The sequence below is a fragment of the Callionymus lyra genome, chromosome 4, assembly GCF_982586985.1.
Source record: "Callionymus lyra chromosome 4, fCalLyr1.hap1.1, whole genome shotgun sequence".
NCBI classification, from domain to species: Eukaryota; Metazoa; Chordata; class Actinopteri; order Syngnathiformes; family Callionymidae; genus Callionymus; species Callionymus lyra.
In genome coordinates, this window is record NC_141821.1 from 14141309 (window position 1) to 14165440 (window position 24132).

A 24132-nucleotide genomic window follows, 5' to 3' on the forward strand; every position below is an offset into this window, starting at 1 on the left:
TAACTTGCACTTAGTTTGGTTTGGTTAGCATGAGATTATCTTTCTAAAAAGAACAAAGATCACCCTTGGCAGCGAAAGTTAATGTCATCTCATGAAACAAGGATTTTTTCCGTGACTCACTGACAAAACGCGAGCTGAGTGGGTTTAAAGAAGGACCCGAGCGAAGCAAAAAAAACGTGAGGTTCAATCTCCAATAAAACTGAACTAAACTTAAGTGCATCATGTTTCTCGTCGTGTCTTCTCAGCCTTCTGACCCATAATTGAAAACCGATCAATCGGTGAAAACCGAATGATGGACTCCTTTCTATAAACGCTGACTCAGCAGGACAAAGGAAAATGAGGTGGGTAAACTGGAAAATAGACTTTTTAAATTGCGCCTTAACAAAGATATGGGTTAGTTAGCTAGTTGTATTAGTGGTTGATTCATTTTACAACAACAAGCACGAGCAAAAGTCTTTGTTGAGGCAACTCTTCTAAACAAAACCAAGTGATTAGTATTTAAACTGTTAATGTTGGACCACAAGATAAATACACAATAAGGTCATTGATTCATGAAAATATTGGGTTCACTGCAGGACATTTTGATACTACAATTTATATTGGGAACTTCGTGTATTCTCTAGTTAAGTGTATAATAAGCTCCATTTGAGCACCGGACAGTTCTGGGCAGCCAAGAATCCACATCTGCTGACCCAGAAGCAAGGAAGGGAGACAAAAGTGACTAATTGTGGCAGTTTTTGTTTGCATTTGCTGGATTAATGTTTCCATTTTTTTCTGCCCAAAGCTTACTCAAAGCTCCGGAAAGGTCAGGGAGTACTGAGAAAGCCACATGTCCGTCCTAGATGTTTGGCACTTCTGTGTTTTAACGAAACCCAGCCTACATCTGCGTTATCCCCATTTTCCTGGAAAAGCCTGTAGTCATTTGTAATAATTACGGAGAATGAATCCCGTGTGAATGCACTTGAAATAACAAAGAGGAGGACGTGTAATTCAAAAAACACAGAGGTCCCAAAGTAACACTTATCCCGTACGAATGGGGCTAAAGAGAAAGTTGCATCTTCATCTCTACGTCATCCATCATTTCGTGCCCAGCATCTTTCATCCCGACTGAAACTCTTTCAGCATCCTTGGTTCATATGTTTCAGTCGTGATCATAGGGTTGTCAATGTGTACCTGCTCACGGAAGGTGAAGGAACACGTCATTGTCCGTTCATCTTTTACTTTTTCACTTAAGAAAATGCAACAACTACACGCTTGGACAAGCTTGATTCAATCAATCAGCTGAGCTTCATAGATCTCTACAAGAGAATGTCTCCCTCGTCAAACTGTCAGTGACTAAATGGAGGGAGGATTTGATGGATGAGGAGAGGTCTGGATGGAAGGGTGGATGGATGAAAGTGGAGGTGACGAGGGAGGATAATGTGCTTCAACTAGAACCTTTAAGTTCATCTTGAAATAAAAAATATAACGTGTATAATTCAACAAGATATTTTTGTCAAGGCCTGATTTATTTCTCTATAATGTTTGCATTCTATAGTAGTTTGCCTCATAGCAAGTAGACAAACAAATAGACTGGTATATTAAATATATTAGCTCCAGCTTCTTTGTCCAAATAGAAGAAAAAGCAGTCAAAATAAACCTCCAGTGTATGTGTGTGTGTGTTATCTTTGTAGGCCAAAGGTGTAACTGTTGAAGCAGTGACTGGCAGGTGCTTAACATTCTCTTATAGCGACGGCAACAGCTGTTTACACTTGGATCTGAGGGATGTGTATATTTAACCTAATAGATGGGACGTCAGTTTTAGGTTGTACTAATGGAGGTTGAGTTTGTCAACAAAAAAAGAAATGTGTTTATTGACGTTCACTCCCATTCATGCATGGAACGTCTTCAGATTGAGCCTAGTGTTATCTCAGGGTCAAGGTGATGTGCAGGCATGTGTTTTATTTTATTTCTGACCTGACATGGTCTGAATATTTGTGAAAAGCAAACCATGTCAGGTCACTAGGTTAGAAAAAGCACTAAAAATACAATTTCTTTAAAGGTCAACTAACGTGAAAACCCAACTCTCCTGACTCACTCACATGTTTCAAATGTTGAATCTTCCTCTCCAAGATGCAGTAAAAGTCCCTCATCATGATCATGTTTTTAAGTTATTACTTTATAAAGTTCTCCCCCGTCAGAAATCATCACTCCTCCTCCAATCGCTATGCTTTCACATCAAGTCCCTCTGAGGTGGAACGATCGGTAACAAACCATGATGCTTGACCAATCACAGCAGAGTGGGCGGGGCTAAGGACAAGATTTCATCTCAAGAAAAACAAAGTGTTTTCAGTGGGCGGGGCTTAAGTACATTTTCTAATGTAAATATTTCAATGAAAAGAGAGTTTTGTACAAACAGACACATACTGATGAGTATAATAAGGTCCAAGATCAGTTTAAGAAACACTTAAATCAACACATTAGTTGCCTTTAAATACATACATACAATTATTTACAGATAAATCACCAATTAATCCTTAACCTAAAACAGCTCATTTCATTCAAATAAAATGAGAGGATAATCTGTAAAACTAAATCCCAGCAAAAAACTAAAACGTTTAAAAATTGCCTTTTATGATTTGTTGTAATGATCATGTAACCAGGGGTTCCCGACCTTTTTGCATATTTACTAGTTTAAGGGTTTATTTCATATATGTACATAATAAATCTATTTGTCATTGAACTTCAGAACTGCAGTCTTACACGCTCTTCTCCCACAACAGTCACCTGCCTTTAAGCACATAGAGAGGGTGAATCTGCCCTGTTTAATACAACCAAGAACAATGTCCGCAGTAGAAGAGTTGTTAAAGCAAATCTAATTTAAATAAATACTTCCACTACTATTGTTGCAGGACAGGAGAATTAAGTGTGGATTGTTGAATATCCGATCCCTGTCCTCAAAAGCTGCACTAATTAATAAACTAATAAAACCATTGACTTATTCTGCTTAACCAAAACCTGGCTGTCCATTGATGATTACGTATCTTTAAATGAATCAACACCTCCCAGCCACACTAACTTTAATGTTCATGTTTAATGCTCTGGTCGAGTCGCAGCTTTCATCAAGTCATGTCTGTCAAATTGTTGTCTGAGTTCCCTGAGTTCTTGAATAGCCTGAAGCTTCAATCAGATGAAGGGATTATTGTTGGTGACTTTAACATCCATGTGGTCCATGATAGCTTGGCTAACAGGTTTCACTCTATCCTGGAGTCATTTAGTTTCTCTCAGTATGTACATGAACCGACTCACTGTTTTTTAAGCACACATTAGATCTCATCCTTGCGTACGGACTTGAAATTAAAAATGTTATTGTCTCTCCTCAGAATTTACATCTTTCTGACTATCGATTAACTACTTCTGATTTCATTTTAAATGACCCAAATCTACAGAGCAGGATCTCAAAAGATGTCTGTCTGAAAGTGCCATGACCAAGTTTATGGAAATAATTCCCTCAGTGCTCAGTAAAATGCTTCAGTGTGTCAAGAAACTCTACCCATAGTCACCTTGACATTGTTAACTTTGTGGACAGTTTCACAGACTCGTTGCATAACACGCTTGACTTAATTGCACCGCTAACTCAAAAGACTGTGAACAGAAGTAGTCGTGCTCCCTGGTATACTCAGGAAACACGTTAGTTAAAACAGGATTCTAGACGATTAAAATGCCCTGCTAAAAGTTAGTAACGACCTGCTAGTGGCCTCTGATCAGGGCCATGTTTCAGTTCTTGTTCTTCTAGATCCCAGTGCTGCATTTGACACTGTTGCTTATCGATAAAGCCTATAATTAGGACTGACTTGAGCTCTGTCTGAATCAGTCCTTTATGTTTATCTTAGCTGCTATAGGCTTAGATTTCTGGAGGAGTTTTAGACACTTCTTTTCTGCATTAGCTTTATCACCTGTGCAGCCTAAACCCACATTTTAATTTCTCTCCCGGAGCCCCAGGGCTCCACCTCCAGAGCTGCTGCTGATCCAGGACCTTCACCACGTCAAGGGATCCCGAGTTCTCTCCAGCACCTCCATGGACTCTTCTATACTCTCCTCTTTTCTCTCACTGTATCCTCCCTCACTCTTCTCTTTATCCATTTATCCTCACCCCATCCTTCCTCCCAGCCGGTCACAGCAGGAGGCCGTCAACAATGAGTCAGGTTCTGCTCGAGGTTTCTGCCTTCTAAAAGGACCTTTTTCCTCGGCAACACCACACTGTGTTTTACTCATTGTTGAGTTGCTGGGATCTGTTTTTCCTTTTTCCACTGTAGTCTTACTTGAACTGTAAAGTGTCTTGAGATAACTTAGTTATGATAAGATACTTTAAAATAAAATTGAATTGAATTGTGACTTTTGAAGTCGCAGTTTAGATATTACCTCCCCTGAGTTAGTTAGTGGAGGAGTGTTGTCTCTATCAGAACATTATGAAAATACAGTATGTTATTTTTAGTTTACAGACTAAAACAGACCTGGGAAAAGTGCGGCCCTTAGACTGTAATTATGCAGCCCTCGTAATGTCAAAGTATGACCATGAATAAATGGTTCTAATGCATTAAAAAGTGTATTTTGTATTTATTGTTCAACACTTACTTTTTCCCTCCTTTTAGTGTGTAATTTTTTGAGTATATATTAATTCCTCAAAATATTTAGTTAAAAATAAATAAAATAAAGTTAGTTAAAGAAATGTTTTGAAAAAAACTCATATATACAAGAATAAAATTGCATCTTATTTAGCTCAATAAATGCCTAATGACGAATGTCCTTTTTTTTTAGGGATTTTCTCATCTTTCTTTTTGCTTGACGGCCCCTAACAGCCTTCACAGAATTTAATGTGGAAGAATTTCCCCTGGACTAAAATCTCTTGTCATAAAGTCGCAAAATCCAGTGTTTTTTTTCATTAAAATGAACAGTCAAAGACTGTAGAGATTATAAGATGCAGCCTATCTTGAAAAACAATTTACTAATAACATCTATGGACAATTATATTATCATCAAATAAAACTAAACCCAGATCTTCTGCAGTGAGACCAACTAAACAAAGACTAGATTCACCTGCACACGCGTCAGGAGTTCAATCTTTCTGAAAAGTCTGAATCTTCTCCACTAATGCGGAGAAGAGGAAGACACATGGACAGTGAGGACCTGATGTTAGTCTGGGACCAAAAACGACTGAAACCATCTGAACCACTAAGAATGTTATTTCTGTGAGTTGATCTGCTGACCTGCTGATCTGGAACGTTTGCACGACTAATCTGTAAGAAAATGAAGTTGCTGCTTTTATATCATTTAGAAGAAGAAACAGTCCAAGTGAAGTCCAATAAAGAGAAGATGAAAGATAGATCTGGTCTCTCAACTTAAGGTTTTGGATTCACCTGCTGCCCATGCATGCCAGTAAAACTCTAGTCTCAAATGGTGCACTTGTTTATCCGGCAAAGAACGCTTTACAAGGTTAGCAAAGGAGACAGAGCTTTTCTTAAAGTGTCACAGAGGCGACACAGAAAACAGAACATTTACAGAAGAATGGACTGAAAAATACACAAAGCAAACGCTCAAAGTTCCTTTTGTGTCATGATCTCCTTTGATGGCGTCTGAAAAGACTGCGGAAAGAATGATTTTGGCTGAATTATGAAAGGTCAACTTTTTGTCGAAAAGATGTCGGACCTCTACTCTCTCTTCAGTGAGAGAAAAGAGGAGAGTAGAGAGCAGAGGAGTCGTTGGAGGTGCTGGGGAGAAATCTGGTTGACGTGGTGGAGATCCTGGATCCAGCAGCAGCTCTGGTTGTTCTTACTAGGACTCCTGCCATAGTAGGAACAACGTGTAACAAAAATAAGATAAGCTTGGTATTTTAACATCTTGCAAATTATTTCGTGACACAAACGCTGTTGTTTCTGGCACGACTGGAGAGATGTTATTTCATGGAGAGCTGCAGCTCTTTTTTCTTCTTCGCTCCCACTGTGTGAGCAGAGGAGCCGAGAGGGAGATGATGTCGGGTCCAAATATGACACCAAAAAAAAAATGAGAGGGTTTTGAAGAGTCTTATTAGTCTGACTAAAGAAGAAAACACCAAGAATATGATCATAAACATAACGTTTTAACCTTAAATCTTTCCCGGAAAAAGCAAGTTAGATGAAAACGTTTGGGATGAAAGAGACATTTTCAATGAAATAAAGTGAAGTCAAAGCGCTTTAGAATCAACATCACCATCGTGCAAGTCTTCAGTACATGACTGTTGCGGATTACAGACACGTCAGTACGCTAATTATTTCAATGTGACTCCGAACATTTCTACAGCTCTACTGGGAGAACAACATCAGGAATTTGGAGGTTGGACCACCAAGAAGTCCACGCTTGATGGGCAGTCAATAACCAGGGTGTCAATGAGAGTTGAATGGAAGATGATGAGACGGACACTTGACCGATGTTCTCACGCTGGTCTCAGTGCGAGGAAATGATCTTGACATCCAGGATCGATTCAATAACTGACAGAAGAACCTCTACACTTGTTTGTGTTGCACGAGCACATTTCAAATTACCGTAAGGCCTTGAATATTTATCCAATCTTGGAAATCCAAAGCGATATGTCGATCAAAGCACAAGTTTATGTAAGTATACACAAAACGCATGCAGCTGAAGTGATAAGTTCACTGAGAGGGAGTGGGTTGAGTAACTAATTTAGAGAGAGTTTATTGAACTAAAACTCAAGAAGATGAGATTCAGTTCTGGTTCAAGTCCGGCTTTCTTTGACTTTTTTTTGTCAATTAAAGCTCATGTTTAACAGAGAAAATATAAACACTCAAGTATGTAAATCATTTTAGTAGTTCAACTGTTAAGAGACGCCATTATTGAATATTGTGGTTATTAGTCGTGTTTCTTTACATTTAAAGAAACATTTGGCCTCCTTGTTGTTGTTGACTGGACAAGTTTTTATCCAAAGACCAGAATCTTTGTTTTGCTCTGCATGATGCATCAATAAAATATTTGTTTTTTGCAAAGAAAATACAGAGTGAAGAATATGAAAGATTAAATTATGAAAACAAATTAAATTAAAAACAAATACGTGGAAAACATTTTTTTATTTTCTTTTGCAATTGTTGAGCAACACTTGTCAAATGTTTGGTTGAAGTGGTGAAAAGACACGTTTGTTGGTCTGTTTTGCATTGTTAGATGCTGATCCTTCCAGACAGCCATCAACACACACAAAACTTTATTTACTCTTCCTGATTACGTTTGGATCATCTCTGGATGTTACAAAGAGAAGCCGCGTTTCACTTGAAAACATTAAAATGTCAGTATTCCACGTGCAAATCTTTGAACAATTTTGCCAAATAGTTTGGGAATCTATTACTGCACAATGAATCAGGCAGATACACACATATACCTACTATTTTATATACAGTTTATATGTATAAATGATCAAAGTGAGCTCTGACCACTTGTCTAAGGAAGGGAAGGGGAAACAAAATGGAATGATTAGAAAATAAAAGACAAATGACAGAAGAACCTTTTCAAAAATAAACTAAAATAGAGTTCTCAGTTTGCAATTGCACTTGTTCTGATTTGTTTTATTTCTTCTGTAAGGATAATCTGGCATTTTTTTAATTAAAGAGACGATAAAGAAGTACTTCTCCTAAAGCCCTTCAATTTCTGAACAGTTTTCAACTGATTGACCAGGAAATATTTATTAAAATAAAAGCAGCTCCGAAAAGTTGATATGAATCTAAGAAAATAAGAAATTAGTGGGATGAAAAATATCCTTTATAGATGGATAAAATTGTATTAACGAGACAGAATTAGGAAGAAAGCTGTGCGAGGAAAATAACTTGAGCAAATAAAAGATTGAATAATGTTTGTTTTTAACTCTGCATTTGTATTGAATAACTTTGTTTTAATTTAAAAAAAATGAATTAAGAACTAACCTCCATCTCCTGCATTCAAGAAATGAATGGCCTTCAAACGACAATCTCAATAATACCCACAAGACAAAGGCCAGATCTGCTTATGTCATTTGGTAAAATGATGGGCAGTAAAAATGGTTATGGGAACCTCGGGGAAAAAAAAAAAACCCTGCAGGAGGTGCCATCAGATGTTCTGACGCCTCAACATGTGTTTATTAGCTTGAATAAATGAGGCAACAGATCATTCATCCATGGCAGGAATTTATTACATTTTCAGAAGAAAATCCAGCCTTAAAAAAAAAGGGGCCATCTGGAAGATGGAACCTCACCACAGATACATCATATTTAATCCCAGCAACATTTTAATGATCCCCACAGAGCCACCAGCTGTGAGTCTATAATCCTCGAATCATGTTTGGTAGTGCAACTGGAAGTCTGGAGACTCTCATTCAAACACGAGTGTACTTTAAAGTTCCTCCACGAGGTGAGGTCTATGTGAGGTCCTAAATCCACATTTACATCTATAAAGCCACGTGACACCACCGAGGAAGTGACATGTATCGAAGGCACTTGAAATGCACGAGAGGAAACAAGAAAAATGACCAGCAACCGAGCGACAAATCCAGAGAAGGTGAAGGCACTTTTCTCCGACTAATAAAAAGAAAAAACACACGGTGTCATTCATCCCTAAAGTGCTGACGATCGTGTGAGCGTCAAATATCACCTGCACATGGTTATCATCTGAGAGTTCAAATATGGCTTCGGCAACAGTTCCGTGTCAGTGTTTGCATGGATTCAAGCTTTCGCAGCTTCGGGAACATGAAATCATAAAGGATACAAGAGGGTTAGAACTTTACTTCCATGGCCTCCCGCGACAAGTCTTCGCTGAAGCAGAAATGCATACGAACAAAGTGCAGCACGTCGTAAAGAACACGCACATGCTTTGATAAACGTGCTGTGTTTGCCACTTAAATGTCGTCCCTTTCAACTACGTCTGCATCAAACAATGAAGGAGAGAATCCACTAACATGTTTTTTTTCACATCCTTCAAAAGTGCTCATAAACATCAACGGATGCACGTTTTATTAATATTCTTGACGCCGACTGAGTCAGTGACGCCCGTCGTCTGCTCGGAACAATTCAAGTATCACTGAATGATTTCTCCACATTCTCTTCCAGTTCCGCGCGAGATAAACGATTGTCCTGCAACTTATCCTTACAGCTCATTTTAACGATCTCTATTATCATTTTATTTTTTTATTTCTTGAGAAGCGAAATAGGAAGCCGGGGGAGGTGTTGGATTTTCAAAATAAAAGCGGCGAGAACAAGCTGCAGCCCTCACACGTTTTAAAAAGTGAATTAAAAAAAGCGCCTGACGTGACCTGATTAGCAGAAAAGTGTTTACACTCCAAGTCTAGAATCCTTAATGAAAAATGTGTTTCCTTCTATATTGGATAATCGACGAACGCTCGACATATTATCGCAATTATGGAAGGGAAAAACTGGCATTCCAGAAATGAGCATAAACGTGGATCAAGGCCTGGAACAGAAGACATAAAAATGGATCACCAGAATTCCCAGGGAGAGGAGCTCATAAGCCCAGGGGTGCGGACGTTGATTCATAAAGTACGAAGCAGGTGCTGCTACAGGAGATTGAAAAGTGAGACGGAATGTTCCTGGTCAAGGCCCGATGTTGATTTAACCTCCAGTACATACAAGAGAAGTGGATGAATCCAGTCTGGGAATTCCTGGCGATTCATTTCAAACCACTTTCTGGGGGTATTTTGAGAACAGACCAGGGGGTGAGGTCGGAGAGGAGGCCGGTCAGTGGCTCAGCTTCTGGCCCAGTTGAGTGACGTGGATGACCGGAGGGGAGACGCCGAGAGACGGTCCACACCAACAGACCGAAGATCTCACCAGCTGGACCTCGCAACTACTGCTGGACCAAGAGAGGTGGGACAGGATGAGAGGAAGGAATCAGAGATTAGATTAGATCAAATAAAAAGCAGCGTTTGAGAAGAGAGGAGGAAAACAAACATGCAGGTCTCGGTCGTCTGGACAGATGTGACCCGTTAAGAAGCCAGTTTGAGTCGAGAACGTAATAATAACATCTGAAATCAAATCGAGTTTCAATTCATTCTGGCACACAGTTGTCTCACCAAAAGGATTATGGGAAATGTATTTCACGCAGAATATTTGTTTTGTATTAGTATCATTTTTAAGATACTTTCCCTTATGTTCAAGCAAAAATTAAGAAATGTCCCTTATATCTACAAATGATAATATATTATATATAAATTAAAGTACATCAGAGGATCAGATCGATGGCAATGTCTGACTGTTTTTAACCAATTAATAAAAACTCAAATCAAAATGATCCTTAGAGAGACAAACTTTATCTACTTCCACCCTTCAAAATGATTGAAAAGGTGCAGATGTAACATTCATTGTTTCACTCTCTACTATTCAAAGTTTAGAAGGATATTTAAAATATAAAAGAGAGATTTAAGTGATGACAAATGCAGCTAACTCATGTTGAACAGCAGGAGAAAGGAGCGGAGGAGAAGACAGAAGTCAATCCTAGAAGTGATTTTGGAGGATCGGTTACACAGGAAGAACATGTTAGTCACAACACATACATTAGGGGTCAAGTCGCTTTCAAGTCACCAGGATCCTCACGGGCATAATTGGTGAGCAGTGAGGCAGTAAATCCGTCCCCATGCTGCGAGCCGTGTACTGTAGTTCAGCTGCAAACCTTCAAGCCGACATCTTTACAAGGTGAAGTTTTCCATTAGTGTAAGAGGTTGTGGAGTAAGATTAAGCGTCTTTATTACCTCTGTTGCTGGTATTTATGTGTAACTCAATGACTTTAAGCAGGATTTTCTTTTTAATTGTTAATAAATCTTGAGATTTTTAGTCACCACATGGCTCCAAGGTGGTGTTGAAGGATATGTGAAAGCATTTTTGGCTTCATAAAAAACATCCCTTCATTAAAATAAGCCTCTGATCGCATGTATAAAACGACTTCCATGAGACGGTGGCTATTGATGTCTGGATATCGGAACCTTAAAGGTCGTATGATAACATTTAGTGACCATGACATATTGAGAGAGCGGTCTATGTCGAGTGCTTTAATGCTAGTTTCTGATGTTTTAGTCAAGACCTTATGTTCAATTTGTATATACATGTCAGATTTAATCTTTCTGTACAATGAGTTCCTTTTGATGTTAAATGTGGCCGAATCCATCTGTTTAATGTGGACCTCATGAGCGAAACAATTCTGTAGATATTCATTATTCATCCCAAGCTCAGATATAACATTGAAGCCCCTATGGAACTTTTCTGGACGACATTTTCCCTTTTTTTTTTAATTGCTTATTTTTATTTGACATTTCTGTCCGTATTAATTGTCAATCAAAATGAAACCATAGATAAGTGTATTAAAAAAATTGTGTTTTTAAATCACATTAATATTTATGTTTTTGAGAAATCCTTTTTCCACGATGGCTCTATAAATCAGTTTTATGATGCCAGTATATAATGTGACCCAAAGGAAATGAGTTGTTCATAGTCATATCTTACTTTTCTCCGGAGGAACAGCAGTATGTATTTAGTCGCGAGATCTCTTAATGGCTACTTCAGAGGTTTTTTATTAATACTAAATAGATTCATTGAACATCCAAACGACAACCACACAAGTTTAGTTGAGACAATATGTCACGACGCTAGTTCGCATCTGAGCTGCACATTATTGGCGAACCTCTCTTTTCATTCCATTAGCACTGCGGGTGCTATTAATTAGGTGCGAGTTTGAAATCTTCATCATGAAAACAGCTTTCCTGACACCAGGAGAAATGAAAGCGACTTGGACCCCCGGATGAACATCTTGGCTGCAAACACGAGGAGAGGTTTTGATTCTTTCACCGCCGAACACCTCCGTCACCCGTGAATAAGACCAAGCATCAGATCTTAGTCACGCAACGGCTTTTTAACCAAAGAAAAATGGCAAATCAACTCAAATCTTTTGGATTTTCTTTCAATTACAATGCACAAAAGAATCAGAACCCACGTGACATGTGGTTTGACAGACCCAAGCAAAGGTTATCAGAAGAGTAAAGCAAAGGGAGACACCAATATGTTGCCCACACTTGTGAATCAAGTACCTCACATCGCACAAGAGCCGTTTTCAGTTGGGAGCAGCACCACTGCGGGACATGAGGGTTAACAAAAATCAAATAAGAGTTTTCATCTTTTGAAAAGCAGAGAGAAAATGAGCAGGTGGTATTAATACAAATAATAGCGGTGATTAAGTTAACAAGCATGTTTTTGGGGGAGTGTTTTAGTATTTTTGATCAGGTATGGCCAAAATTTCATTCAAAGACTCTTCTGGAAATGTGTTTTCATGTGTCGGTAATCCAGAAACAACCGCCAGCTGCGGATATCTGTGGAACACAAACTGAAAAGCTATGTTTATTAAAGATGCATAAAAAAACAGAGATCATGAAAACATGCAGGGTTGTTGACAGTGAGCGATGATTTACTGTGAGAATGTGCCACGTGGATTTGAGCTAAACAAGAGCAGGAATAAATCAATCAAGTGATCAAAGGAAACGCGCGACATTTGGTGGAAGTTCTAGATCAGAAAACCCGTATTTCTGCAAGATTTTACGAAGTGTCTCTGAAGCAGATGGATGACCAGTCACTAGGGATTTGATCCATCAAAACAAGGATTGTGTTAGTCTAGAAATTATTCTGACACACTCTCACGATCACAATGTTTTTTAGATGAATGGAAGCAGACGTAACTGGCTCTTCTTGTAGTGCCGTAACCATTTTACTATTTGAATTTGAGTCAACCCTTAAGGATTTAAGAAGAATTTCAGGAGATATTGTTGCTTATAAGATGAAGATAAGAACCTCTGTAACATCACATGTTTCCAGGCCTCAGCCTTCAATTGTCAGCTCCCATAAAAAGTTTTGGCTTCACTTAGTCCATGAAAATCATGGATCAAAGTTCATAAAAACGAAAAGCTTTACACAGCATGCGTTTCTAATCGGTTACGAAAAATCATGTCAAAATCAATGGAGCTGAAATAATTTAACAATACAACGCACAAGTTTAATTTAATACCATATGTAACAAGATGATTTATTTGAAAATATCCATTTAACTGCTCCTGAAACTTAAAAAAAAAGTTTCCAGACATACAATCATTTCATTTTTAGTCGATCTCCATTCATTCATTTAGATTTCTTGTAATAAACCAACTGACTCTAATGCCAGGACAGATGACTGCAGTCCCATAACTCACAGGCAGACAGCTAATGAAGATGTTTGGATGAAATGTTCTTATATTTTACTGCATTATCAACAGTCAAACTGCAGGGGATTTATTCTCATAAGGAAAGTTATCTTTTCCCCCAAACGCATCTGTAACTACAATTTTCCTTTTGGTTGTAAATCAAACTGGACATGTTGATCAAGATAACAGATCTACGCTCCATGTAGCAGCGTTCATCTATAAAGCTGGAAATTTATCATTTTCCAAAAGTACCATTTTATTTTCAGTTTTGTGAAGAAACAGCTGGCGGTGCCGGAGGCTTGTAAGAACTTCCATGTGTGAATTTAAACAAACAATATGCTGGGTTAACATTTGAGTGTAACGCGTGCTTTCATTACCCGTCGTCCGTCATCTCCTGGTCTGCCTCGGCAGCTGAAGACTCCACGTCGGCGCTGCTCTCACTGCCCTGAGCGGACATGCCACATGGAGACTCGGGACTGGCACAGTCGCCACTGACAAGAGCGATCACACAGAAATGTTACGAGTTATATGGCAACGCTTATCCGACAAAACAAGTGACACCGACTTTATGTGTTTTTCCAAGAGGACGATGGTCTGCTCCCGCTCTTCCAGTCTTTTCTTCAAGGAGGCGATCTCCCTTTGCTTCTCCAGCAAGTCTTTCTGAAGGCGATAGTTGCTCTCCTCGAGGGTCTCGCAGAATGCCTGGAAGAAATAACATTGTTGCATCAAGAACAAGATATGACACCCAAGCCAGAACTCCACAGGAAACTGGGACATAGAGAGAGCCAATCGCTCCATCTAGGAGCCATTGATAACAAGATGGCTCTGTTTTTTTACTTTTAAGTCAACGCTTCCCTACTTAAATCACGCCAGGCAGAATCCATGACCAACCATGAGCATCCTTTTCCATACACTTGGAACTATGCATTTAAAATAAATAAAGCAACTAACTTCACTGCACCTTGTCAGCTTTGCTTATCGATCCAACTCAACTCAATTGTTTCGAATAGCAAATTTTAAAACCTTTTCTGCACTGACTGGAAGTTGTTGCTTAACATGGGAGCGTCACCATCCTGTTGTTGACCAACAAAATAGTTATTTATATTATATTCTAAACAGATACATTTTTTTTAATCAGGCATTTAAATACCAGGTCCGAGATCCGGATAAAACGCATGTGAATTAATTATTAGCAATAGCAGTTTTTTTCCATGGACTATGTTTTTTCGATGTTTGAATATAGAGAATAAATCAAAAAGTCAATATTGAAATTAGTGTTTGTAGATTTAGGATATAAAAATAAGTAGTAGAAGATCGATGTACAGGATTACGGGGAGAAGAGTGCTAAGAATATATTAGTATCATGTTAAGAGAGGAGATAATTTAGTTTGTGTGAAGAAAGAGAAAAAGGGGAACCTTTGGAAAATTACATCAACTTGAAAACACTTCAACAAAATTTAAAAAAGACAAATTCCAACAGTAGGTTTCCATTCAGTTACTGTGATCACGATACATCAAAATGGAAAAATACTTTTCACAGATGCACATATGAATGTCATTTCTTCCGACAGCAATTAATTCAATAAAATGTATGAAAAGAACATCATGATCTTCATAGGAATAACTGCAGCGGACTGTTTTACACAAGATTAAGTATCACAGATAAAGCCAAATGCGCTGAAATACAGTAAGTAATTTGTATTTTTAGAGCGCTTTTCCAGACCAGGGTCACAAAGCACTTAAACAATCAAAACAATACTCAATAAAATATATACTTTAAAGGTCAAGATAATAGTGAGAACAAAACAGACTTACCCTGCTCTCCTCCAGACTATCGAAGGGCCCGGGGGGGTCGTCGAGACATAAAAACTCTCTCACAGCCATGCTGCCCAGAAGGATAAAAAAGGATTTCAGGCTTTTTCTTTAACAGAAGATGAGCTCATTCAGGTCGTAATATGATGAATACTTTTCTACATGTAAAGTCAGAAGGATTTACGGTTTAAAAGGAAAGACCCTCAGAGTAAAGGTCGGCTCAGGAGCAAACGATACAAAAGGAATTTGAGCTGAATAAATCATTGGGGGGCTTCGATCATCTGACAGACCCATAAAGGAGCAAAGAAAGAATCTTACAGAAGTCACTTACCAGTTAGCAATGTCTTTGTGTGCGACCAGATTTTGCAAAAAGGCCTGAAGTCCAAGCTGTCGGTCCTCCAGGAAGTCGCTCTCGTAATTGTCTTTGAACCAGCGTTTGGGGGGCAGCGAGAGACGGAAGCCGGGAAACATTTCTTTGAGCTGAACGATGGAAGAGAAACTTTACTGGTCCCAGGAGGAGAATTTACAGCAGCAGTAGATGATTAAAGAAAAGATGAACATACAATACAATTGAAACTGAATGTGGGTTAAACCCACTGACACTTGAGGAAAAACAAACCAGAAGTGCTTTTTGTCATCACATTATTACATGGACTGAAGCACCATGTTGGACACTTGACAAGCATGTGGAACCAACGACATTAACCTGCTGCTTTTCATGTGGCCCCACCCAGATAACCAGAAACAGGCAGAGGAAAGTCACCTCTGTTTAAAACAAGAAAACACAAGCTCTATTGCTCCCTGCTGGACAAATTATTTTTACAGTCCTTTGTCAGCGAAACATGTTTCACTCTAGCGTTTACTATTGTGAAAAGTTGTCATTTATTTATCCCTTTATTTTGGTTGCTTAATAAAATACTTGAAAACAATAACAACATAATAAAACAACATAATAAAACTGAACAACTTTTTTCAGGTGACTCCTCAATCTCAGGCCAATGTGTCCAATTTACTTTCTCTTCTTTTACGTGAACCAGATGTCAGTGGTTTTCACTCATAACCTCCATAAGGATTACAATGTAACTGGAACGGTCTATATTAAGTGGATTGCATTTTTTATGAATATTCTGGATGCTAAAATCAATAAAAGAAAAATATTTGACATTGTAAACCTTTGTTTAAAAAACGTCGTTCAAAACAGTTTCAAAGGGAGGCAAGTGGACGGAGCAGAGTTTGGGAAAGATGTTAGACATTAGATCCGAGCGGCTATAGTACAGAAGCAGGGATTTCAGCTTCAATCGTGAAATTGATTCACTAATCCTTAAGCTTGTTATGTGTCCTGAAGATTATTAGGTCTGCCCTTTGTCCTCCGAGTGTGGAGACAAGCTGCATAAAATACGAAAAGAGGAAAGACGTTCAACTTGAAAAGGAAGAGAAACACAAATACATTGTAATACCCTTAATTGTATCATAAAAATAAAGATGATCTCCGATGGATTCCTGTTCACTTCAAGCCTGTAAACACTCTTAGGTAGAAACCGGTTCATCCTAAATACAAAACACACAGACACAAACACAACAATGTTGTGTATGCTGTCCAGCGACGCAAGTAACGCCCAGAAATGTGCAGTATCAGGGGAACAAAATAACTGCTTCACTAATGTATGGCTCAACACTGGATAGTCGCCTCCTTGAGTCACAACTATGCCGCACACCTCCACTTAAATGACACCTGACACTCTTTTGAGCAGTAAACAGGCCAGGAAGGTGGTTTGAAAGATGGGTTTAAGAACCCAGGCTGGTGAAACCCTCTCTCTCAACAGAAGTGGAAGACTCAGGTAGAACCTTTTCGGTCACCAACAGTGCAGTGTTTCTTTCCTCGGCATATTCCCCAAACATCCACACAGAGAGATATATATATATATAGATATAGATATAGTTATAGATATAGATATAGATATATATATCTATATATCTATATCTATATTTGAAATGGAATGTTCTGTAATCTATATATAGATATATATATATATCTATATCTATATATATATGCTTTATTAACTCCCTATAATTGTGTTTACTTACATAACTCATAAGAGAACAATCTCACATTTTATGTAAATGATTTCCCAGAATATTTAGCTGTCGATAAAATAATATTGAATTCTTAAATTTTATTATTACAGATTTATCTTGCGCTCAAAAGCCACATGGTACTTTTCGATAACATAACCCTTTTAACCCTTATGTTATCTCAGGGTCAAGGTGACCCGAAGGCCTAAAAACAAATGTGTTTGTGGTATCCCTTGTGTTGCATTTGAGTCAACTAGTGGAGGTCATTCACCTTGATCCAGAAGCAACACAAGGGATACCACGAAAACATTTGTTTTTGGGCCTTCGGGTCACCTTGACACTGAGATAACATAAGGGTTATGAGCTCATCAAATCACCTTTAAGAAAATATGCTACATAGTTTATCATTATTAAGAGTTACAGTACAGTATATCCATCCATCCATCCATCCATCCATCCATCCATCCATCCATCCATCCATCCATCCATCCATCCATCATTTTCAGGCACAAAGAGAAACCCAATGAACTCCTTGGTAACAATAAAAGATTCACAATCAACCTGCGAAATGTAATACTGACAACTATTTAGACTTTGTTTCACGTGATCTTAGTTGCCAGATGTCCACCATAATGTTCTTGTGTGTTTTGTCAGGTAGATTTTAAGAACTTTATGTCGGCTCAACATGCTCGGTAAGCCTCGCCACAAATCCAAATAACAGAAGCCAAAAATCCAGTCTGTGTGGTAAGAAAGTGATAAAATGTACACACGAAAGAAATGGTCTATTCTAGTTAACACAAAGCATGTGTGCAAGAGTGCACGATTCTTCTCAAGATTTACGTAAGGATCCCCAATGTATAAGCTTGTTAACCGTACAAGAGAAATGACAGATTCGATTCTGGATCAAGTTAAATGTGTAAAATAAATGGGCTTAGAAATGTTTGAAGATCTCTTTTGTACAGGGTTGATTATTGCAGCGTTTCCACAAAAACACACATGTTCCTACACTTCTACAAAATGTTCTCATTAGGCTGTGTCTGGTCAAGTATCTGACACTTGACACAGAAAATATGTGAAGGAAATCAATAAATGACAACATGTAAGGCACTGTTGTTTCAACAACTCTTCCACACCAATTACATTGGACTTTTTGAGGTTGCCTCCATAGTTGATGGACAGCAGAATGGTTCTCTAGTGACTAAAGATCACTTTTTATATTATTGATATTGTGACATGAAAATATTGTTTTGGGCATCTTTCCTCAGTGATTAAAATCACAGTCGACAATGCGGGATAAAGTGTCAAACTCAATACCATTAAAAAAAAAAAAAAACTGCAATTGCTGGAAATACCACAGGCATTAAAACAATAATTGTCCACAGTCCAGTGTCTCTGCTTAACATTAATGCTTATTGTGCTTTGTTTCTCTAGCTTGTGGCTTCACTGCAGAAACAGCTCTTATGTGTCCCACATTTCTCATTGTTTTATAAGGAGATAAAAATGATTGTTATCCTGTTGGGCTGTGGGTAACAGAATCTAAAGACCAAATGTTTCTCCCCGGAGCCAAGTTGAAGATTTTAAGTGATTTTAGATTCTCCATAACAGTGAAGTCCTTTGTTTGGATGTGATTAATTCCACAATAAGAAACAGAAGTAAAGCAAACACCCAATACTTAAAACAAGTAAATCGATCCATTGTTATTTTGATGCCTCATTACAGAACATTCCATTTCAAATGTGTAGTGAAACTCTATTATCAAGGGTAAAGAAAATAATTGTAAAAGCTTGTTACAAACCTTGTCGTTGAGCCTGGAGAAGTCGGCATATCTTCTAAACACCACCCAGCTCTCATCTGAGGTCTTCTTGACCAGGACCTTATAAACCTGCCATAGAGCCAAGAGTAAACAAATCATAATACACTACTGAGTGATGGCTTTTTCTCTGCTCAATTGATTTTAAACATGTATTGCAAGCCAAGTTCCAATCCACTGCTTGTCATCTTGACCAACAATGTGTCTGCTTGCATATGGAAACCATCTGCTGCTAATGAGATGACCTGAATGCAGCTTACAATGAAGGCACCAGTTTCATTCTGGCTCACCTCGGTTTTCTGTGCATTGAAGCTGACCGGCATCATTTATAAAAATTGCTTTTTTCTTAAACTAAGATTCCTGGTATTGTACATTTATTTAAACCTTATTCCATCTGATTAACGTGCAATTTTAATCCAGACGTTGTCCAACATCCTTTTAACCTCTCATTAAAGGAATGAAAACAATTGACTTAAAGTTCTCTACAAATATAATTGACTTATATACGTACTATTGTCACATCTATTGGGTTTTGGTTAGATATTCAAACTACAAATCACTTAAGAATGGTTTACTTTAATGTTTTATTTTTATTAACAATAATTTACATTATTTACATTTGGTTTTTTTTGTAGTTTAGTTGCAAGATCCTTTAAAAGTCTGCTACAGAAAATACTCTCTTGGATGTGTTTTTATTAAATTTACTTAGTGGATTTTTAAACAAGGGACTATGATTTCCTATAGGAGATCATGTTTGCAGCATATTTATGTTATTTACCGTGAATTTGGCCCTCTCCTCCATGACTTCATATCCCAGAACTGTAGGCGTGATGGGTCTCTCCTCCTCTTCATGTTCATGGTTGGCAGCAGAATCCGATACAGATTTGGGGCAACTGGCATAACCCACCGAGGACTCAAGACTCCCAATAAACCTGGCCTGTGCCACAGGACTCTGGAACGATGGGACGGTTTGACCTCGGCTTTCCACTTTGCCGCAATATTCCTGCTGTGGTTGTTCACACCGTGAACATTCACTAACGTCCGCCTCGCCGCCTTCCCTGATGACTGGAGAGGATGACTCGGGGCTGCTGGACATGCTGCCCACGGATGACGTCCGCTGTGGTTGTCGTCGCTTGTTTGTTGCACTTGACAAAGCTCTGTCCATGGGCACAGGGACAGGCACAAAGGGTGACGCCATCTTTCCGACGTGTCCGGCTTATGCCTAAAGATTTCAATCTTCAGTTTCTCTCTGTGGGTGTAGCGTGCATTAAATAACCTGTTAAAGAAAAAACATATTTTGTTGTCTTTAGGCAAAATAATTACAAGCACCACAAATGTTCATGTGACCAATAACCTTCTTCAAGACTTTCTACATCTGTTAGATGTGACAACTAGATAGAAAATGGTGTATTATGTTTGTTAAAGTCTGTGCAACAGGCGTAGTTTGGAGTGGGTAGTTCTCATTTCCCCACAAAAAAGGTTTGGTTTGTAGCGAGTCTAAATTGTAAGCCCATTTACTTAACTTTGTAATCCAGAATGATAAATTGCATTTGCAGAATTCATATGCCCGTTAGGCACAGATCTGTTCATTCACAGTAAATGATAGCAGTTCACATGATACATCCCTTCTAATATAAGGGCATTTGTAAAGATTGTGATATTTAAAAGTCGGTTCATTTGATTCAGGTAGCCAGGGGGGAAATTGAGGAAGAGTTATTGCATTCAAGCATGTGATATTTAAAGACAAAAATTATCTTTTAAATGTAAACGTAGGTAGGTAGGTATGTAGAACTTTATTGATCCCTCAAGAGGTCTCCTTCAGGAAGTTGTTATTCGAAATTTAGACACGGCAATACAGACGATTATTCATAAAAATAATAACAAGAACAAAGAGAAATAAAAAGAAAGAACAAGATGACACAATCCAAGTCTAAAAAGAACAAGATGACACATACTATGTCTAAAAGTTGATATACTGTATATAATCACAGTAGTGAAGTATAAGAAGAAAAAAAAAGATGATATAGAAATATCCTTTACATTAATGTCTCTAAGAGGATATATAAAAAGAAGTTAAGGATAAGATTAGAGCAACTTTTTGTATAATGTATTGATAATTCCATGCAGTTTCTTTTGGCTCCAGCCCATCTTGAACTTGGAATACAGATGAGAACAAGAAAAACAGGATTGGTTGTTATCAGAGTAAATATTTAATCGTATAATGTCTCAATCATGTTTATGTTGCAGTGGAATATTAGTTATAACCTTACGTTAATATTTATTTCTCAATTTAGAAAAAACGAAAGTGCTACTTAATTATTTACAGGAGCAAATAAATGAATAAAACACATAAAGACCTTATACTTGGAATACTGAGAACAAGAAAAACAGGATTGTTTTTTATCAGATAAAATAATGAATTGTACTATGTTGCACTAGAATATTATTTATAACCTTACATTAATATTTATTTCTCAATTTAAAAAAAATGTTTAAAGTGCTACTTAATTATTTACAGGAGAAAATAAATGATTAAAACATATAAATATAGTAATACAGATTGGATTAAATTAGTACATTTTTTATTTAGTTTGATAAGCCTTTGCAGTTTTGCTTACACAGTGTTTTGTAACCAGGAATATAGTGAAACTAATGGGATGACGTGAATCCTATTAGATCACCAGAGTAACAGGAAGTACTGCTGTATAACCTCACATGACTCCTGCAGCTGTTTTCACGCTCAAATAAATCCTAGATTTAAATATATTTAAAAAAAAATTACTTTGTCAAACGTGGCAACTTTCTGAACAACACCATTTGTTGTACATTAAATATAAACATGTTTCAGGGATTTTTTTTTTTAGTTATATGGTATTAGCATTAGCATGATAAGAGAAATACACACACCCTTAAAGTACAATCGAAACACATGATCGTTTTAATTATTTCAAAATACAATGTTTTACTGTGAATTTCGTATTAATTCGTCGGATAAGTATGACTTTAGCTGCGAGTGTAGCAGTTAGCCGGTAGCTTCTTCAGTCACAAACAGTCTGCTATACAATAAAAAAGTGGCCAGAATGTTAAAAATGAAAGCTACCGGATGGTTTGACAACAATGCCGAACCAAAGACACTTTCCCCGGCTGGATGAGAATCGTCTCTGAACGTTTAGAATCATCAAAACATGGCTAGTAAAATTGAAAGGTGTAAATTCTGAAGGGAGTCTGGTGTGTCGTCTCCAGCAGACACTCAACATCACCTTAGCATCAGAAGCTAACACGACGCATATGTGTGTCAGTCAATGTGTTTGTTTCCACTTACCGTGTTCGCCGTCCGTCTCACATGTACACCCTCCATTCAAGAAACATATTGTGTGTTTAATGGTCCATGTTGTGTACATCATGTGTACATCATGTGTACTATCTTGTCTGTGCCCCGCGTCACGGTTGCACGCTCGCTCCGCTGGGGTGTGTTTATACACACGGCCAAAAGGGGGCGCTCAAATCACACACACAACACACACACAAAAACAAATGAATTAAATAAACAGACTATTGTTTATTTTTTCCCTTTTTTTGACAGGATAGGAGGGAATATAAACAAAATTTGTTTTATGTTTTGTTTGATTTGTTTAAGACTTGATTTTATATCTGAATAAAAACGTGGTTGCACTTCAGAATTCTTATTGTCTGCAATATAAAAACAAAACAGGATGTTTTTTTTTAATTTATTATGATGAGCGAGATCTGCTTTTATTTAGCTTCTCTACCAACTCTCACCTTTCTTTCATCTCGGTGTGCAATGTTTACTGAAAGTTGTTTGACGTTGACTTTAATCTCCATGCAGAACTGCACCAGGACCATGTAAGTAAGTAAGTAAGTAAGTAAGTAATAGTTATTTGTAAAGTGCCTTTCTAGACCAGGGTCACAAAGCGCTTAAACTATCAAAAGCAATACACATTTAAAGACAACATAAGACAAACACAGGAGTCCCAGAAAGTCGGGAAAAAGCTGCATGAATAAAAAGATCTTAAGATGTTTCTTGAATGTTTCCAGTAGCGTGTTCAGGAACAATAAGAAGATTCTGATCCACAGACCTCAGAGCCCGAGCTGGGGTGTAAGGCTGGATCAGATCAGTGATGTAAGGAGGAGCCTGACCATGAATTGATCTGAAAGTAAGAACCAGAATTTTAAAGTTGATCCTGAAAGAAACTGGAAGCCAGTGAAGAGTTATAAGGATCAGAGAAATGTGAGTTCTTCTACTAGAGCAGGTCAGAATTCTCGCTGCAGAGTTTTGTATTAACTGCAGGCGAGACAGCTCCTTCTTGTTTAAACATGAAATTCATCTATAACAATGTCACTCTCATATTAATAACTTTGACTTTAATCTACTAATTGAATGAAACCATGCGTCCAATTTAGAGCATCATAGGGTCCTTTCAAAATGAAGACATTGTATAATGATACCTTATCAGCTGATTCATACCCTTGTGCACTCATCACTAATTTAATCTATTTAAACATCAATTATAAATTGTTAGGTCATGAAGAGCACGCCACCACTGTCCTCGTACAGCCAACTTTTGTGGAGGGAGTTCTTCTACACAACGGCAACAAACAACCCCTGCTACGATAAAATGGAAGGGAACCCCGTTTGGTCCAGATTCTGTGGGACAAGAACCTGGAGGCTCTGAACAAGTGGGCAGAAGGACACACAGGTTTCCCACTGGATAGACGCGACAATGACACAGTTGGATGGAAGGATGGACCCATCCTTTGGCGCGTCAGGCCGTGGCCTGCTTCCTCTCCAGGGGGGACCTCTGACACAACACTATGTCACTGTTCTGGACACCTTCAGGAGCTTTGAGGTGCAGCTGTTGGATGCAGACTGGAGTGTGAATGCTGGCAGCTGGACGTGGCTCTGCTGCTTTCATGATGACATTATCAGTAGAATTAAACAGTATCTCTTGATTGATTGTTTTTTTTAATGTAACTACACTGTAAAATGGGGTATAGAAGAACTGGTCTGTCCTGTGCCTTCACTCATGCTTAGAAGTCACTTGTTGTCGTTACTCTCTGGTGTATTCTCGTATGTTAGCTCATTAAATGTTGCCTGATGGTGGGTCATGGCTGCAGTCATGCGCTCTTCTTGACCATTTTCTCCGTATCAAAGGGAGGGACTGTTGGTCACGCATTGTTGCACTCGCAACACTTT

General features: G+C 38.1%; 1 protein-coding gene across 5 annotated transcripts; it reads right to left on the reverse strand.

Moving 5' to 3' along the window:
- Window positions 1-8163: 8163 nt before the first annotated feature.
- snx16 (sorting nexin 16) lies at window positions 8164-22377 on the reverse strand. 5 transcript variants are annotated; one of them, XR_015710885.1, is made up of 9 exons: window positions 22240-22377; window positions 19696-20193; window positions 18903-18989; window positions 15366-15514; window positions 15038-15107; window positions 13788-13924; window positions 13600-13713; window positions 8644-9858; window positions 8164-8570 (listed from the first exon to the last, which is right to left on the reverse strand). XR_015710885.1 is itself a non-coding variant. In XM_087788846.1 (9 exons), exons 2-8 carry the CDS (start codon window positions 20113-20115, stop codon window positions 12106-12108), a joined length of 996 nt encoding a protein of 331 aa, XP_087644972.1. In that variant the 5' UTR covers window positions 20116-20193; window positions 22240-22377; the 3' UTR covers window positions 8164-9855; window positions 12083-12105. The 5 variants fall into 5 exon arrangements, 4 of the variants coding, with proteins under 4 accessions (XP_087644972.1, XP_087644973.1, XP_087644971.1 ...); XM_087788846.1 differs by adding an exon at window positions 12083-12124 and having other exon boundaries at window positions 8164-9855; XM_087788847.1 differs by adding an exon at window positions 12083-12124 and having other exon boundaries at window positions 8164-9858.
- Window positions 22378-24132: the final 1755 nt, after the last annotated feature.